The following is an 18,812-nucleotide window of genomic DNA, read 5'->3' on the forward strand; positions in this document are numbered from 1 at the left end:
CAAGTCTCTCAAAAGGATCACTAGATTACCCAAAACGATTATGATGCCGTCTGCTCATTATCATGGGTGACAATGTTCCCCTACCATAAACTCATAACTATGGCCCTGGATGGCGTCGATGAAGGTTGCTAAAGCTGTACAAGGGGTATCCCTGTGTTGTTATAGTTCTGGCTGCGGCTCTACCTGCAGATGTACGTGCTGGAGATTTCGGCACAGGAGAGTATGAGACTATTCTGCAGGGGTGAGTTGTATATGAAAGTCTCTCTACAGAATATACCTGTACTACATGGCAAACTACCTACCTAACTACATTAGAGCCGGTATATACTACTTCTGGTACCAAACGGCACAGGCACTAGCTAACTTCTATATGCAAAACTACGGGCATCTGCGGATAAGTTAAGCTAGTATCTTGTACACCACAACTCCTCATCACGTCTGCATATGAGGGGGGTTATCTCTCAGTTAACTGGAGCCGAGCAATCCCGACGATCAGCCCCTGACTTCATTCGCCTGTTTGGTTCCTCCGTTGGGACCTGACCCTGCGTAGATGTTGACACCTGCGAGCGGGAACGCGGGATCATGCTTCTACCGGTTTTGTAAGTTTGTTCTGGGCCCATCATCCTTTGGTTCTAACGGGTTTTCTTGCGAGACGCTAGGCATCTATTGCTATTCGCTCCCCACCTCGGCTTACGAGGTCCAGGTTCGGGGTAAGCAATGGGCTGCCATATAGGCTAGCAACCGAGACACGATGAGCGAAGTCTGTCTGGGGAAGAGACATAACTGACGAGGTCCCTCATTCCGTATCCCCGCGCTCTACTCGGTCATTCTGTAATTGTAACTGCGATAGTGTTATTAAAGTTATGAGGTTTCTAGCCTATCCTAGCGGTCATCATAAAAAGAAACTGATATGTCATTGCGATCTAAGACCCTTGACCCCGGGATCTTAGTACAAGATCCCGGTAAGGTTGTTAGGTTGTTACCCCCTGAAGACTCACGCATGCAAGCCAGTACGGAATGGATTAGCTCTACATCATTTCTAGCACTAGCAATAACCGGGGAAGAAGCCTGAGAGCGGGGGTTGCAGAGGTTTTGCAGCTTCACCTCAGGACGGCCTATCATCAGCGTGGGGGGATGATCAGCAGAGGGCCATAATCTGCAAACATTACCCACAGGACTAAACAGTTGGGCCGATATCAATCACGGTATCGGATGACTCCGAAATGAGTAACCAATGGGATTCCCAACCAATATATTATCTGCCCCCGCGAGCCATCTTACCAGCTTGTTGGATGAGTGTTTGCCAGATGAGGTGGTGGGTGGTGGGTGGTGGGTGGTGACCAAGCTCCTATATTCCGATTTCCCGGTACTCGGTCTCCCCAACGCCTCTTAGCTTTAGAAAGGCAAAGCCTCCACGATTTTGCTTTAAGTTTTGAGGCCCAAATCTTGACATACCGTTCACCGCGGATCTAGGTACATGCAGATTTTCATGCAATGCAGCCCAAGAACTCACTGACCGTCAGTTCAATATAAGTCCGCAAATATGCATGGCTACGATAGATGTATATGTATATGCGTTGGTATCAACGGGTAATGCTTTGCTCCGTTTGAGACATTTCTGCCAACATTGACAGAAAACGACGGTTTGTGTTTCTGTGCAACCAACCATTCTCTTCTAGGCAATACTTTCCGCATGAATCGATGACCCTCCCGCAGGCCAGCCTCGCAGACTTCGACTTCATCAGATATGATAATCTCAAAGCACAAGTGTACTGCCACTTGTGCCACAAGCCCAACTATCCCCATTGGCTAAAGCTATAGTAACGTATGGTACGTATATCTTTAACGATAATGTACTAAAGAAGTAACTGGCTAGGTAACTATGTGCTGTATGGTGAGGTGGCATAATGTACTCACTCATGGCAAGCGATGATCATTATGATGAGTTGACCGGAGTGGCTGACCCGGTGAGTCGTATACCGGCGGAATAAATATATTTCGTGGCATTCGTATATGTCTTTCTTTGGATTTAATATTTTCATCTCGACGTTCACGCACTGCTTAACTAATGAAGATAGGTACACAACATTTCAAGCGCATATAACTTCGCATTTGCATGATCTAATATGACATGGCATACTGAGGAGTCTAAGCTATTGGTAAATATTTAACGCCCTCGGTAGATTCGGTATGAACCCGGGCATTTGAGATCTGAGATGAAATAGGGAGGTTGGTATATTAGATTGTAGAGGGAAGTAGATTGGTCTGTGTGTTTATGAAGAAGTTGTTTTAAGCCGGTCTACATAGGTAGCTATGACATTTATTAGTTATTTGTTCACTTATTATTGTTACATATTCTTTCGATAAGAAAATGTATAACTACTTCTTTAACAAAAATGATAATTAATATTAACCAACTTGAATAATTTATATATATATTACCTAGACTTAGCCACTTGATATAAGAAACAGACATTAGTTTCAATATTTCCTCATCTTCGTCTAGTAACTTGACGATGGATTAGCTAGATGGTTGTTAGAGAAGCTGCCGAGGCTCTGCGCGTTGTAACGCTCAAAATCCCGTAGGTGGCGTCATGGGCCCCTTGTTCTGAATCTAGCGTCCAAACGGGAACCCCGGCAGCCCGGAAGCTAAGTGCCTAGGTTACCCTGCTTTGCCATGCTTAAGTTACACTAGAAGAAAGTGAATATATGTATGGTATGTACACTAAGAAGTACGCGGCTAAGCTTCCTTGCTGCCCCAGGATTTTGACGTTACACATTGTGCACAGAGCTCCGGTCGGTTTGACCAATCGGCAGCTTTCAAAGATCCACCGAATTTCCTGAAATGGAAAGGCACAGGCAATCGGCCAAGCCTCAATCTCATGCCACGCCGTATTCACTCATTTCCTAGGGCGTGAAATAAATAAAAAACTACAATCCATCTATTTTCTGTTGTTTTTTGTCACTTTGTAACATTGTCATTGCTGAGTAACTCAGAGTCTTCAACGACCCCGAGCATTTAATCGGCATCCACCAAGTCTTCAACAGACATGCCCGAGCCGAGTATTTACTTGTATGACGAATTCTATCCACTTATACCCGCCCTTCTTCTTTTTTCTTCTTCTTCTTATGTCCAGTTAGTGCAGCGCCATGTCCTCCGTGACGACATTTGGCGCTGAATCGCAACCGATCCGCATCGCCATCTTGCTCAACTCATATCGTTCCCGTCTACTTCCCGCCATCAGGGCCTCCTACGAACGAACCATCAGTGCCGTCGCCCCAGATGCTAGGTTGGCCTTCTACGAGCCCGCCAACAAGAGCGGCCAATTTCCCGACCCAGCCTTCTTTGATCTAATAGTATTCGGCGGGTCCAACGTCGACCCGCGCAAATCCCATCAATGGATCCTTGACGTGCATGAATACCTTCGCCGTCTTGTAACCCAGTACCCCGAGAAGAAAGTCTTGGGTATCTGCTGGGGCCACCAGACCATCTCGCGTGTCTTCGGCGGCAAGGTTGTCGATGCCGCGCACCCGGAAGTATATAAATATCCATCTCCTTTCTATACCAAAACCTCATTAACCAGAACTCGCAGATGGGTGTAGCCACCATAAACCTCACGGAGGCGGGAAGACAGTTCTTCCCCGAAGCGGCCTCCCTAGGTTCCTTCAAGCTGCAGCAGCACCACCGGCGCGAGGTCGCCGTGGCGCCGCCAGACTTTGTACAGTTAGCTCACGGTAACCAGTGCCTGCTAAGCGAGAACAACATGATATTAACATTCCAGGGTCATCCTGAAAAGGATGCCGAAACGGCTCGCCTGCGTCTACACGACTCGATGCGGTGGTTCGGATTTGATGCCTCGCTAGATGAGAAGGCTTGGACCAAGCTCCAGGAAATGGTGAATATGGAACATGACGGCCCCGCCGTCTGGAAACGTATTTTCGAATGGCTCAAGGAGCCGCCGGTCCCAGGGACCGGAGTTTCAGATAAAGTAAGCAAGATATAACATTATTCACTAACCTCGCAATCTTTAAGCGGAGCCTCATGTTAATATATTTTCCGTAATCTAAAGTGAAGGGACTTATCTGGTATGCTACTTTTGAAGAGCTTTTGATAATACTAGCAAGGCAGGAGTGAGATTTAATGAAGTCGTACGTGAAGAATAGCATTGTCGTTATATCCTAGAGTGCTAGACGGTGGCGATAGATTTGGGGGTATGGCCAATTAGAAAGGGTGATAGGATAGCACATACTTAATAGGGAAATAGATGCATGTCTTAAGGAAGCCCCTTTGTTAATTGAACCAATCAGGCTTTTTTAGATAAAGATCGTGAGTTATATAATCGACGTAGCTACTCCGCCAACTACTACCTACGAGATATTAGATATATCCCCGTTCTCGAGGAAATGAAATACCGGTTGTTTCTTCACCTTTAGAGTAAAGTAAATACAAAATAGCCACTCGTAAAGTTTGATCGTATTAGTAATACTCCCATGTATAGGTTTAGCAAGTAATACAGGCGAATATGCCAACTTTATCAAACTATATCAGTTAGACCTAGAGGGCTAAGTAAAAATATTTGCTTTACTGGATCTTACCCATTTTATCCCTAAGCGGAACCAGCGCTTACTTAACTCTATAGCATTGACATATTACAAGGCAGTATTTCATTTAACAGTTTTATCAAGAATATGTCTATGCCTTGAGGAATTTGGTCTATGCTTAATATCAACCACAAAAAACGAGCCACTTCCGCCATTTTTCTGGATAAATCAACATGGCTTGTAGCCACGGACTTTAAGACATAACAGCATACCCACGCATGAGCAATATATATTCGGATGAGATGTGGATCTGGCCCAATTCTAGTAAGCTAAAAGTAAACGAGACAGCCTAGATAATCATGAAGTGAAATCTAAGTAATATCGAGATTGACAGGTGCCTACCTTGGTATATGAGGTAGGTACTAAAGATTGAATATGAATCGACTCGTACCTACAACCCTCTTAACTGCGCTGTGTTTATTCTACGTACTTCTGTTACTTGTTAATACCTAATCAAGGACACAATGGAGGCTAATTAAATGGAATCTAATATTTGATTATGTACTCAGCAGACAACGATGCAAACTATATACAATGCAATACATTACGTGTGTGAGTAAGGAAGTAGGACTGCCACAAAATACACCAACAAGAAGCAAAAAACAACTGCTTCTGACATGGGAATGAACACGGGCAAATCCGAACTCCTATTCTAGGTTTTGCTTTTCTCTTTTCCATCCCTTATATTTGAGGGATCTAATATGGTTTAATTGATGATTGGGGAAAAAGAACTGATAAGTCTCCTTTCCCGTGAGGGACTTTAGACGCCGGGCTATGCTTTGCAATGCACAAAAAAAAAGTTAAGAAATAAACACCGCTTCTCTCTGTACCTCTTCCATACCCCCGCAAATAGATCCTGTAGAAACCCCTCGACATAGTAAAACGGTATCGTAACAAGGAAATTCGTGAAGGCCAAAGTCGTCGACTATTGCTTGTTGTAACTGTGAGACATCCGGAGACTAGTAGTTCGCACGTTGATCGTAATTACATATTATCTCCACCAAGTATGCATAGTCTCCGTTGGTCTTACATCTTATATGAAACCGGCATCGCAAATATCGCACGCAACTTCGTGCTTGCGAGCGCTTTCGAGCATCCTAATATCTGATACATCAGCGCCGAAGTCCATAATCAGGATCTTGGCATCCTGTCCAGTGCTGACAATACGTCTATAGTCCGACTTTGCGCTCAGCACCCAACTAGCGTGCCATCCTGGAAAGTCTAACTGTTGTTGGCCCGTTTCCATGTCGAAGACCTTGATATCGGTATCGTAACTACCGCTAATAAGACGCCCGCTAATGCTGTCAATATGCAAGCTGCGCACGAGACTTTGGTGGGCTTGTATTTCTTGAAGACATTCACCCGTGTTGGCGTCCCAGATACGTATAACCTTATCGCTTCCAGCAGACGCAACAAAGCGGCCATCCTCAGAGAACTGACTACAGGCAAGACCCTTAGTATGACCGGCAAGTTCGCGGATCACCTTGCCGCTGTCGATATTCCAAAGCTTCACCGTGAAGTCTCCAGAGCAAGATACTAAGGTGTTCCCACGCAGTTGTACCGCATTGACAGGTCCAGTATGACCATTCAATTGTTTGATTAGAGATCCCGTAGCCCGGTCCCAAACACAGATGCTACAGTCCTTAGAGCATGTTACGATGTACTTATCATCGAATGCCAGGTCAAGAACAGCTGCGGTATGAAATTTAAGGCGTCGAACCGGTCGATATCCTGAGCGCACATTGTAAATGATACAACTTGAATCCGAAGAGCCGGTTACCAATATTTCGTCATCATATTGGAGACAGAGAATAGAAGCACTGTGGTGAATTGGGAATGAAACGGTGACAGGAACCGAAGGGCTAACCGAAGGGCTCACTGATGCTTCATTTGGGAAAAGGGCATAGTGTGTGGGGTGGCCCGTCGGGTCGAATAGAAGTGAAGAATCGTTTACGACTTCCGGCGGTCCAATGATAAGACGGCATTGGAGGGTATGCATATCCCAAATTCGAATTGTCTTGTCTCGAGAACCAGTGATGATCTTGTTTCTATACGACGCGTTAGCAAACGTTTAATTGAATAAATCATTAATATCGGGGGCCGAATTCATACTCATCGAATTGTTGGCAATAAACACTGTCTGTATGACCGTTCAAAAAGACCGCACGTGCTTGTTTTCCCAACTTCCATCGTCCATCTAGTTCTTCTCGCGCTTTGTATATCTTCTGCCAGTCTCTCTGGGAGCGAAGCGAGGGTACGCCAAAGCCGGTTCCAGGTTGAACAGGGCGGCCGGTAGCGTATGTACCCGTCTTTTCCCTAAGGAAGGATTGTCGCCAGATGTGCTGATCATGTGCTATATTATGCCAAAGCTTGGAGACTCTGCTTGCAACCGCCAGCTGGGTAGCATCTAAATGAGCCAAAATTTGCACAGCTAACTCAGGGGGTAGCTCTGCTACGAAATCCTTTCTGATTATCGGCGCGCTCTCTTCCAAATGTATATTAAGTTGAGACATAGACGCAGTGAAAGTAATTCCAATGCCGCTCTCGCGGTCATTTTGCGACTCGGCGAGCGAGACCAATTCTTGGTAGTATCGAGCGTGACCGAGAGACTCGTTCTGCAAAGCTGCTGCCGCCTTAGCTGCTGCACCTGTGTGCCAGGGAATAATAGGGGGCTCAAGGCCGTTGCCAGGCACGGGACGGTTGGGAAACTCGGTTTCGAGAGGGGAGTATATGGTCTCTAGGGTACCGGGGCCGCCATAGGAAGTACGCGAATGTCGAAAACTAGCAGCTTGTCTCAATTTGTGCCAAGTCGAGTGTGAGGTGGTAGGGCGCGTTTCGTTGCTTTCTGCAGCCGACTCAGAGACTCTGCGCTCACGACGGACAATACCTTTAATAGATAGTGATGCACGTCTGATTTTGCCCTTGATTTCTCCGGAAACGCTTCCATTGCGACTTTTACGAAACGGGTTTGCACTTGTCGGAGTGGTTGGTTCTTCCTCAATGCCTGGTTCTATACCAGTATCATGAGAGAATGATCTCGCGTTCAACGGCGTGGGATCGTGGAACATGGCGGCTAAGGGCCCAGGTTGGGCAGGGACTTTAGAAGGAGACATGACCATAGCGACAGTCGGAAGGACTTCGATGCTCGAATTTGAGGAAAACGCGGATAGGTCGTCCCGGTCTAAAGGATGAGGTGGATCAAATATCGGCTCCAGTAAAAGGGATAGTAAAATAACAGCGACAAATAATGCGAAAACGACAGAAAAAGAAAAATTAATATATTTTCAGCTGTCAGTTGAAAAGGAAAAGAGACTGCAGTAGAGAAAGAATGGATGATATGTAAAGTAAACAATGCGCCGGTGAGGCGAAAAGAATGTAAGCCGTATAAAATAGCTGTAAGTAATAAGTAGTAAAGTATTGTTAAGGAAGTTTTAATGTTTTTTGTGGCTGGTCAGCAACAACAACAAAAAAAAAAAAAAAGGTCCAAATGCCAGCACCCGCTTTACGTTATTTAAAAGTACTCCAAAGTTACGCTAATGTAGGTTGTATGTACCTTCCCGATATCCTGGACCGCAGGGTTTTTTTCTCCTTACTACCCCACGCCCCCTTTTTATTGTTTTTCTTTCTTCTTTGTTCGCCTTCCCCTAAGACTCTTGAGTCAGGTGTAGTTTAATAGAAAGACGCAAAAAGGAAAGAACTACTAAAGTCTAGTCACGCTGAATAGCTGCATGGTCTTTCCAGTCTACACGTACCTATGTACCTAACACATGAGTGCATAAGGTTCCATTTGTACCTGGTAGCCAGGAGATAACGTTACGGAGTGGAGGTACCGCATTGGGCATTGGTCTAGGTATTCGGTAAAAGACTGTGGAGTGCGGGAAAAGATTAACCAGAACTGTACCTGACTTGGTACAGTACCTTGAACGATTCCACATATATTTCTTATTCCTGCCTTTTGCAGCATTCGTTATCCTATTTCAAGTTAGGATCGACTTGCATCCATTTGTCTAGAAGCGGTGCAGCATTCGGTACATAGTTCCGTACATTAAAAAAATAGTCACTAGGTACTGTAGGTCCAAGTCACTATCAGCGGAAGGATGATGACGAAGGGAGAAGAAAAAAAAACGATAGGTGGATGCAGCTAGTCAGAGGTATGTAGGCATGTATGTACAGCTGAAGCAAAGGTCGGGGATCCCCGTAATACGCGAACAGGGGGCCTCTAATGGTCAGTATTCACATCTTTCATCTTTAGCTTATCTGACTTGCAGTATAAGAACAACCTATAAAATAGTTAGCTCATAGCCCTAATATCTCTTCGTAATATAATAGGACAGTATAGTTGAATGGGATTTTGGGGTTTAAATGGAAAAGCTGCTGAAGATATACCACCCTTAATGAGTACATAAGGTACATAAGGTACATAACGATCAAAGGGAAAGTGCGACATGTACCTGTACGTAAGAATTAAATTCAGATCAAGTACATATCCGTACCTACGGTTTCAGGTTTCAGGGCAGAACTTTGTCTCTACACGTGGAGGACCCTTTCACTTTGGCCGTTGTACGGTTGACCAGACAGGGTACTGTGCCAAAATGAAAAAAATATGAAAATTAAGCCTAAACGGGTAGTTAAGCACGGGTTTATCCAATTAGCTTGGTACTTTACACCTTAAAGTGGGAAAAGGGCTTATTTTACTTAAGTACATATCTTATTACTTTATACGTAATATATAATTGTATTCAAAAATCCCATACCTATACCTATACCTATATGAATTCAAGGATAGCTTCATAAATACTGGTTTTAGAATGACATGATGTATATCGTTTGATAGCCCAAATTAATGCGAAAATAATAATATCAATTGCAGTATTGTATGATACGAATCAGGTATTATATGACTTATCCAATCAATAATAATATTGTATTAAAAATTGTCTTGTCAAAGGGTATCACGTGCTTGCTTGCGAAACAATACAATTCAATTATATCTTACCTTTGTAAAAGCCTAAATAACATACAACTTAAATTACTAAACAACATGCACCTTAGATTATTATTTTCGCATTAATTATGGCTATCTATTGATAGTAATTATATCATTTAAAATTAGGTAGTGGTAAAGTTATTTAAATTTGTATATGCCTACCTCTTAATAAAGTTGGAAAGATTACGTGTGGTATGTAAAAAGTTGATCTTTTCATTAGTGTTTTGTACTTTGTATATATATTTATATGTAAAGATACTTACTAGCTATACCTAGCTAAACAGCCCCACCTAGCGCTGCGCTACATAATCATCCCTAAGGTAGTCACGTGATACCCTTTGCTGGGACAATTTTCAACATAATATTACTAGGTAAGTCATATACTACCTAATTCGTATCACACAATACTGTAATTGATATCATCACTTTCGCATCAATTCGGGCTATTCAATGATATATATTATGTCATTATAAGACCAGTATTCATGAAGCTATCCTTGAATTCATATAGGTATCGGTATATATACCTAGGTATGGGTATGTGTGGATACGGTTGTTTTTGATTAATTGAATATTGATATTATAAAAATAACCGTATGAGGCTTAAAAGTATATATTAAATTGTAGTCCGTGACCTTTTACCCATCTTAGTCTAGTGCGCGATCTTTTTTTTCATTTTGGCACAGTACCCTGTCTGGTCAACCGTACGTTGCATTACACCCTTGCTTTAAATAACCAAATAAACTTTTTTTTAAATGGCAGGTGCGCTTAGATGGGCTTAGATGGAAATGCCATATTCAATAATTGCATTGTTCCATACGTACCTAGGTAATGTACAAGATGCCATCCTCAACTCATAAACCGCCACATTATTTTTTATGACGTAGTCAACCATTGTAGTACGACATTGTACACTGACTCTATTTTAATCTTCACCGTGGATATATTTTCGCCTTGCTGAGCCCCGTGATAGGATCCCGTCAGATTCCCGTCGAATCCTAAATTTTTGTACGGATTCTCGGTGCCAACTTACGACAGTTAACCTAGATGCTTCCATTTGTATAGTAATGGATTTCTAGCTAGGAATGATTGGAAGTGTATCTATCTAATAACCTATTGGTTGATCACTACCTACCCAAGGTACCACCTAGCAATAATATGAACCCTTTCGAAATACCATCCTATCCATGATTAAAGAAACGGGATGAACACCAAGGTCCTTGTCTCAACTTTAGAACGGTCATAGCAAAAAGTTTCATATCCCTCCTCCAAGCACATCCCTAATCCCCCTAACCCTAACACCGGAAATCATAAAACAGTAAACCAGTAACCCCGTCGTATCGTTCCATAACCCGTATAACTGACTCATACATCTCATAACATCATTCGTGTGTATCGTCGCATCATTTGAAAATGAAGAAACGGGACAGTGGCATCACTCGACCCAGCTCCAAACATCTAACCTAAATTCTCGGCCTGTTTCCCATGTTGAGAACGATAGGATCACGGTTTCCACCGAGCGCCTGGTCGACTCTCTTTACGTGATCGCGATGACTTCTTCGCGCCTCAGAGGTCTCCTGCCCATCAACCCGCCACCAGGGGTTAGAGTGAGGGTTGAACGTCCGCCAGCCGTCCCTCTCTTTCGCCGACTTGACCTCCTCGCCCCGAAGGACGATGAAATATTTAAGTACGGCCGGTTTCTCTTGGCGACGACGGAATAGGCCCTTCTTCTTGCGCTCCGGGAGTAGCTCCGTCATCTGGAACTCGCCCTCCTCGAGAAATACGACTTGCCAGTCACGCCGGCGGAACGGAGTCTTGTTTGTTGACCTGAGCTTGTTGTCTATGACAAACTGGATTTGGTTATACACTCCCGCATTGAGACGGAAGACCCGGTTGGCGAGGTCTTGGGCGTACGATTTTCCTTTCTTAGAGCTTTTGGCACTGTATTCTTGAATAGCGTTCTCGTGCAATTCGGCCAACTCTTCTTGAGCGTAAGATGTCAGGGGTTCGATAGTCAGGAACCCGTCGTTGTAGCTCTTCCATTTGCTACCGAACTTGATACCACAGAACGTCTTCCAGGCAACTCGGTCAATGGTACCTCCGCTATCGAGAACCATCCATGCTTCGTACACCGTCTTCGCTGGCTCGTCGATCGGGACGGTGCTACCCTTGGTCAGAAATTTACTTATCATGGTGTTGCAGGTATCTATAAACGTACAATGTCTTACGCCCGGCGTGGTCTGGACAAGATTCTTTAGATAGGATAGAAAGAGCGTCTTCGTCGAGCTCCCGTCGAGTTCCCGTCATGGTTTCTGCGTCTTCGCTCAATGAGGATATAGTTGGGCTTAGAGGTGGCATTCCCTCCGGATCCACCGCCTGCTTAGCCTCACACTCCAACGACGAAGCCATGACTTATCTATCAGAGGCCGGGATATTTACTTAAAGTAGGTAGAAGGCAGGAAAGCTGTGGACAGGCTGAAGTATACAGAGCAGAAATAGTCGAAATATCAGAAGCTCACAATAACCCTTTATATATCATTAGGTCTTACTTGCTTCTGTATTTGGGTGCTATAGCCCCGGATTTTCTAATGTTACACATGTCCCTCTCACCAAACGTAAATCGGTGTAGGTAGATGCTCTTGGCGACAGAAGCTGCCTGGAATCACGTTCCATCTAGTATATCTCGGCGCCGTGATTGGACGCCATTTGCTGCGAGCTGCCGTCCTAGCATGACTAGATGGGCGACCACCGGGGTTCTGCCTGCATATATTATCACAAATTTTGCGATTGGAGCAGACTAAGGCCGAACACTGCTTTTCTTGTTGACCGGTGGATGAGGTGGGTCAAATTGGTGTTTCTAGACCGATCAGTCGATTTAGGTACTATTGGACTACAGCCGACTTTAGTTGTAACCACTTCATTATGACGATTATTCTATCAAATACTTCCTAGACGGGCACGGCTACACGAGGAACAGTTCTATTTCACCCGGGGTGTGTCATGATGTATTAGTGTCGCAGGGCATAGATATATTTACTACTGCAGGGGAACAATCTTGAAGTCGTAACCTCGTGTTAACCTATCCAACTCATCTCCTAATGTGAAGCCCCAGTATCTCGCCATACTACTAGATTATCGTATAGCTAGAAGCTACATGGAAATATCATAGCTCCGGCAAGAACGTCGATATATCAGTGTCGGCTTCTTCATCTAGGCGCTGTTGGTCGTACTTTTCAAACAGGCCACAAGCTTCCCGTGAAACCTTGAGCTTATTGAGCAATCCCTGGAGGGTCGAAGTTTCGCTAGAAAGATAGATTGCAATATCATTCAACAAGTCTCTGAATTGATCCGGCGACAAGTCGATGCATGGCTGCATGATAGCAGCAGTGACATCGATCCAAGCGGTGACCAATGTCGGGTGAAGCGAGCCCTGCATGTGTCGGAACTCGATCGTGTTCAGTTGGCTCCGGCGAACTTTCCCCGGGAAGTTCGAGGTTGCTGGCAGCAACTCCATGAGACCGATTGATGCTCGACGGGATTTCTTCGGTTCGCCGACTAACATCGCAAGATCTTCTACCGTCTCAGCACGCCATAGCCACTGGACCTTTGGCTTGTTCTGGTGGAGGGATTCTCGAATGCTTGGTGGGACGTTCTGCTCCATCTCATAAACCCAAACCCCCTTTCCAAGGTCATCGATCCAACTCGGGAGCTTTGGAGCATTGTCCATTGCCATGTTCGTCCCCGTCTGTAGTAGTGCGGCATACTTATTGGCAAGCTGTCGCCAGGACGCGTGTAGTCCCATCAGCTTCTCCTCTACAATCCACATCAGGGTGAGGATCCTCTTGATAGTTATCAGATCGTATTCTGCGCCACTGAGACCCCAATGGATATGAGTACCGCAACGGCTCGAAGCAGACCCCGAATCTTTGCCAGCATTCACGCTAATCAGGTAATTTGTGCGTAGGGTTCGACAGATACTATCGAAGTCTGACTTCATGGTGTCGAAATCGCGGTATCGATATGCTTTACTAACGAATTCGAAGCCGAGCCAGAAATGGCCTGGCGGCGTCTGGGGCCTTACAGCCATGCGCTTCCCCTTGGCTGTTGGGTCGGTCCACTGTAAAGGTTATAGTCAGCATTTGCCTCCTTTCAAGTAAAGAGCCTGAAGGCCGTGTTGCGGGCCCTTGAAACAAATAGGTGTAAGTTAATGTAGTTAGGATGAATTCAAGCATACTATCATAGTCTCCTCGGGAACGATACTATTTTCCTTGTAGGAATTATACCGGAAATCATCGAAGTCCCCTAGTCGGGCGTGTGTGTCGTCCGGATCCAATGCCTTGTCGTCTTTTGGATGCCCCTTTTCTCGATAGACTGTCGGTATCCCAATGCTAGCTAGCTTTTTCGCAATCTCGTTTCCAAAGTAGTGGATCCTTTCCATATGAACTTCATGATCATCGGAATTGTTTCCAGTCAAGCCAGATGGCTCCTCTAGTACCTGTTGAGTGGGCGGGCTATGCTTGCCATTCTCAAGTTCCAGGGGGGTTACACCAGCCTCTCTAAAAAGAACTATAAACTCCAGCTCAACGCCAAAGGTTGCTGCGTCAGAAAATATGTCTGTGGCCGAGGGGTTCATGATGAGTGTTTGAATCTAATTCTGGTTGATGCTTCTCTCTTAGAAATATGAGCTCTCTGGCTTCTTACAACTTCCATTTCTAAGGAGTAAACCCTCGTCCTTAAATACAGAACTCAGGGGCTATGCTTACACACGACTCCTAAGAGAGATTTCTACAAAGTACACACGAAATGAATGACAGTCGATCACCTTTCATCTCCTCTCGTCAATATTAAGCTACTATCGGTAGTCGAGCAAGGCCAATAGATGGAATGTATGGGCAACCTCAGTTTTGACAGAAAACTTGGCGAAAACTGACGAGCAATCGCCACGCAGGACGCCAGCGGGCAATCGTACTGTCGTGTATCGACCTATGTAACAAGTACGGAACAGGCTAGACTTCCCCTCAACTGATAATAATGATATGATAGACCAAACATGTTTCCTCTCTGACATGTACGCACACCAAAAAGTCGTATTCCGTAAGCCGAAGAACCAACATCACCATCGACGTCGCCAACAATAGCCTCGTCGACGCTTTACAACGAGTATCTATCACATTTCAGTCTCTATATATCACTTCATGTCGCTTGTGACCAGAACTGATGCCTTCCTAACCGTGCCCAACGCCTATAGAATCTTTTGCAGTCTAAATGTATAGGTTTTAGGATCTAAATCATGTCATATAGTCGTAATATATGTAATATATGGATGGGCTTCGTAATCGCAAAATGAAGTGTCCTACCACCGGTGTCACCATCATCTACTAGCTGGAACTCCGGGTATGCAGTGCGGACCGAACCTCTTATTCAGAAGCCAACGTCGTTGTTCAATGGGCTAAGATCACGACTATGTTGCCGGTGGCTCATAGCGGGCCGTAGTCATAATCCGGGCCTGACTTGATGTAAATCATACGGTACCGACTTATGTCACTGTTAGAGACTTTTGTGTCGTGCATGCATATGCGACATCCCGCATTACTTAGCATATCCGTCTCTACCCTCTAAACTAGCCGGGAATACCGCTGTCTTTTGCGCTCTTGGCATAGGTTACCCTCTGGGAAGTCCACTCCCGGTGTAGACCTATTTCCAACATACGGTTACGCACGCTACCTTCATGACTACTATGACCACTAGCTCACCTAGAGGTGAAGGTGACCTATCTGCACGAATCAGGAGGTGGCATATGTACATCTGACGCGTTTTCTTAGCAAGGTAGGAGGTCTTACCGCCATTCTGGTGGTAGATAGATGCGAGGTGGGATAGAATTGGATATATTACTTTAACAGACTTCCAATCACGATTGTGGTTACTAACTATGATTAATTACAAGTTCCAACATGCATAAAGAAGAAATGAAACCGGGATGAATCCCCAAAACGGGAAGAAACGCCATGTAATAGCGTCGGTACCTGTGTATCGGTAGACTGTAATGGCACATTGGATCCTTAGGAATGAAGCTCAAGACGGGGGACCCGTACATAGATGGGACTGACTGGGACCTGATTGAAGATCCAAAGGGAATAAGGTTGTTCCAAACCGATGGTTTTTTAATGAAATAGGAAAAATAAAAAACAAAGTCAAACTGGGACTTGGGAAAATCCAATTGGTCAATTACAATTAGATTCTCCTCCCCTTTACATGCTGCCCTTGTTTGCCATCAAGGTTCTATGGGGTATTAACATTAACGGAACACGTAGTTATTATTTTCTTAACTCCTCCCTTGCTGATTAGCATTGCTCTTTACATAGCACCCATTACCAATATATAATTTTAAACATTACCAACACCAAGGCGAGCAGATGGCCCCGCGTCAATCCGTCCTCCCGCTCGCCTACCGAGCCTTCTTCCTTATTATCGAACCTATATCCGCCCTCGTAGGTGCCTTCTTTGCGCACTTCCGGCAAGATGAATATCTCTCAATGACAATACATACCGAGGCGTCGGTTTCTCTCGGGACGTCCGTCGTTCTCTCGCAGCTCGCCAACCTTTACTTGCTATTCGCACTTAATGAGGCCCTGGTATTACGGTCTACGGGCGATCTCCGGGTATGGCGAACGGTGTTGTTCGTCTTATTAGTCGCCGACTTCGGTCACCTCTACTCCGTGAGCGGGTTGGGATCCTGGGTCTACTGGGACGTGACGCGTTGGAACGCTATCGATTACGGCAACGTCATGTTCGTATATCTGGGCGCGTCGATGAGGATCGCGTTTCTCACCGGAGTTGGGCTAGCGGTATCATCACCCCCGAAGACGAAAAAGACGGCTTGAAGAATCTCACGGGAATGACCCACGAACTTCAAAGTTGTACTTTTTACTACTATAATCCCAACAGTATCAATCATAAGCCCTATATCTCGGTTCTATGCCCCAACAATCAAGGCCGAATATTTTTCCTCTTCAAAGAGATCTTACAAAACATTTGAAACCCACAATAATATTTTCAAATCACATCACTCGGTACGATGAAATACCGCACTGACGGTTTTTAGGTCGTGGGGTTTAGCTCTATCTCCGATCCATTGTTAATACCATATTCGGTTGGCTCCAATCAGATTGACTAACCAAAGATATTTGAAGTGATACAACTTCTATGACTAGGTTCGGTCCCTGTTTAGCGAAGAAGACATTCATGTTTTTAGCATTACTCCGAAACTGGAGCAAACATACCGCTAACAGTCCCGGTTCTATGCCTATTGTGGATAAAAGGGTGTTTGATTTTGGGGGGGTATACTGGGTATATACTCTCTAGACCGGGGGAATGGAGGGGAATTCATGGAATAGATCATAGGTGGGGGCTGCTTTCATTGCTTCAAATATCAACTTACAAACCCCTCCATCAACCCCTCGTCTATAGTAGGTATTCCTATAATTTTTTTGTATCTACCTACCTACCAACCATATATCCCCTTATTATATCTCAAAATGTCTAAATACGACCAATACGAGGGTTTCCAAGTCGAGTCCCCCGAGACCTGGACCCAGTTTCACTTGAACAAGTTCGACACCAAACCCTTCGGTGATAACGATGTAGAAGTCAAGATCGAATGCTGTGGTGTATGCGCTAGCGATATTCACACCATCACCGGCGGCTGGGGTGCTCAGCGTTTCCCGTTGGCCGTCGGCCACGAGATCGTCGGTAAGGCTTTGAGGGTTGGCCCAAAGGTGACTCTTGTCAAACCCGGCCAGCGTGTTGGTGTTGGCGCCCAATCGTGGTCTTGCTTGAGCTGTCGCCAATGCAAAAACGACAATGAGACATACTGCTCCCAATGGGTAGACACTTATGGTGCTGTTTGGCCGGATACTGGTATCGTGACCCAGGGTGGCTTTTCATCCCACGTGAGGACGCATGAATACTGGTGCGTATTTAAATAGTCAAACGAGCGAATGTCTCTAGTAGATCGAGTGTTCCTAACTGCTATTACTAGGGTATACCCACTTCCAGAATCGATACCAAGCCACCTTGCCGCGCCGATGCTATGTGCCGGTATCACCAGTTATAGCCCGTTAGTGCGAAACGGTGCTGGACCCGGCAAGAAGGTCGGTGTCGTTGGCTTGGGAGGTTTAGGACACTTCGCCGTTCTCTTCAGCAAAGCACTAGGCGCCGAGACGTGGGTCATCTCACGTACACATAGCAAGGAGGCGGACGCGAAGGCGATGGGTGCCGACGGATTCCTGGCCACGCAAGATAAGGACTGGAACAAGGACCACCTATTGTCGTTCGACCTTATCATCAGCACCGCAAATAGCACCGGCGCAGGCTTCGACCTAAGCGGTTATCTTGCCCTTCTTGACGTCCACGCGAAGTGGATCTCGGTTGGCTTACCCGAAGGAGAAGGACTAAACGTAAAGGCTATGGACCTCGTCGCCAATGGCTGCTTAATCGGCTCGTCGCACCTAGGAAGCCGACGTGAGATGCTAGAGATGTTTCAGTTGGCCGCAGACAAGGGGATCAAGTCCTGGGTCGAGTCAGTGCCCCTCAGCGCGGAAAACCTATCCACGACGGTGCAGAAGCTGAAGAAATCCGACGTTCGGTACCGGTTTACCATGACCGACTACGACAAGGTCTTCGGCGCGTAGAGAAATTAGAACCTAGAGGGATGGATTGCCTTGCGTTAGATCATCGACCTTGTGCATCTACGTTGAGTCCTGGGGACTTTGTAATAGAAAGAACTCATCGCATCTCATGAGACGCTTGTAAGCCAGGCGGAGTTGAGTGAAGATGGTACTATACATAGAATAAAATATAGAGACATGAATTAGCACAAACTCGGCATCGATTGATGTAAGCATGGTATTTAAGTGAACAGATCCAGCTTAACCCACCCGAAGATCGTTGTTCTTCGCCTTGACTTAATAGTAAGTTCAAATATTAGGTATTGGAGTGATTGTAGATGAAAGAATTTATGAGTTGACAACCGGATTGGTTCGTACCTATAATCACATAAACTACGGCAATAACTGGGTAGTATGTTAAACTAACTACGAGTCGGACGGAATATGTGTTGTGAAGTGATGTTTAGCCGTACTCGCTACCCCGATATGATATAAGTTTACCTATACAAGAAAGAGAAAAGAGCAGGTTAGAGATCCCAGGACTAACCCATTCACGA

At 45.2% G+C, this 18,812-nt stretch overlaps 6 protein-coding genes across 6 annotated transcripts; 3 read left to right on the forward strand and 3 right to left on the reverse strand.

Moving 5' to 3' along the window:
* Nucleotides 1-3,150: 3,150 nt before the first annotated feature.
* On the forward strand, nt 3,151-4,004 carry GL218_01236 (putative glutamine amidotransferase-like protein C13C5.04; the record flags this gene model as incomplete). The annotated part of the gene is made up of 2 exons (XM_033577696.1): nt 3,151-3,537; nt 3,594-4,004. 2 exons carry the CDS (start codon nt 3,151-3,153, stop codon nt 4,002-4,004), a joined length of 798 nt encoding a protein of 265 aa, XP_033439341.1.
* A 1,631-nt stretch (nt 4,005-5,635) lies between these two features.
* Nucleotides 5,636-7,670, reverse strand: GL218_01237 (F-box/WD repeat-containing protein 1A; the record flags this gene model as incomplete). Its single annotated transcript, XM_033577697.1, has 2 exons — nt 5,636-6,650; nt 6,715-7,670. 2 exons carry the CDS (start codon nt 7,668-7,670, stop codon nt 5,636-5,638), a joined length of 1,971 nt encoding a protein of 656 aa, XP_033439342.1.
* A 3,382-nt stretch (nt 7,671-11,052) lies between these two features.
* Nucleotides 11,053-11,998, reverse strand: GL218_01238 (uncharacterized protein; the record flags this gene model as incomplete). The annotated part of the gene is made up of 2 exons (XM_033577698.1): nt 11,053-11,752; nt 11,808-11,998. The coding sequence occupies 2 exons, from the start codon at nt 11,996-11,998 to the stop codon at nt 11,053-11,055; spliced, it is 891 nt and encodes a 296-aa protein (XP_033439343.1).
* A 754-nt stretch (nt 11,999-12,752) lies between these two features.
* On the reverse strand, nt 12,753-14,222 carry GL218_01239 (uncharacterized protein; the record flags this gene model as incomplete). The annotated part of the gene is made up of 2 exons (XM_033577699.1): nt 12,753-13,706; nt 13,824-14,222. 2 exons carry the CDS (start codon nt 14,220-14,222, stop codon nt 12,753-12,755), a joined length of 1,353 nt encoding a protein of 450 aa, XP_033439344.1.
* Nucleotides 14,223-16,002: 1,780 nt separating this feature from the next.
* GL218_01240 (uncharacterized protein) lies at nt 16,003-16,470 on the forward strand (the record flags this gene model as incomplete). Its single annotated transcript, XM_033577700.1, has 1 exon — nt 16,003-16,470. The coding sequence occupies one exon, from the start codon at nt 16,003-16,005 to the stop codon at nt 16,468-16,470; it is 468 nt and encodes a 155-aa protein (XP_033438377.1).
* Nucleotides 16,471-17,124: 654 nt separating this feature from the next.
* On the forward strand, nt 17,125-18,279 carry GL218_01241 (NADP-dependent alcohol dehydrogenase 6; the record flags this gene model as incomplete). Its single annotated transcript, XM_033577701.1, has 2 exons — nt 17,125-17,558; nt 17,628-18,279. 2 exons carry the CDS (start codon nt 17,125-17,127, stop codon nt 18,277-18,279), a joined length of 1,086 nt encoding a protein of 361 aa, XP_033438376.1.
* Between the last annotated feature and the right edge of the window lie 533 nt (nt 18,280-18,812).

The sequence above is a fragment of the Daldinia childiae genome, assembly GCF_008694065.1.
Source record: "Daldinia childiae strain JS-1345 chromosome Unknown Scaffold2, whole genome shotgun sequence".
NCBI classification, from domain to species: domain Eukaryota; kingdom Fungi; phylum Ascomycota; class Sordariomycetes; order Xylariales; family Hypoxylaceae; genus Daldinia; species Daldinia childiae.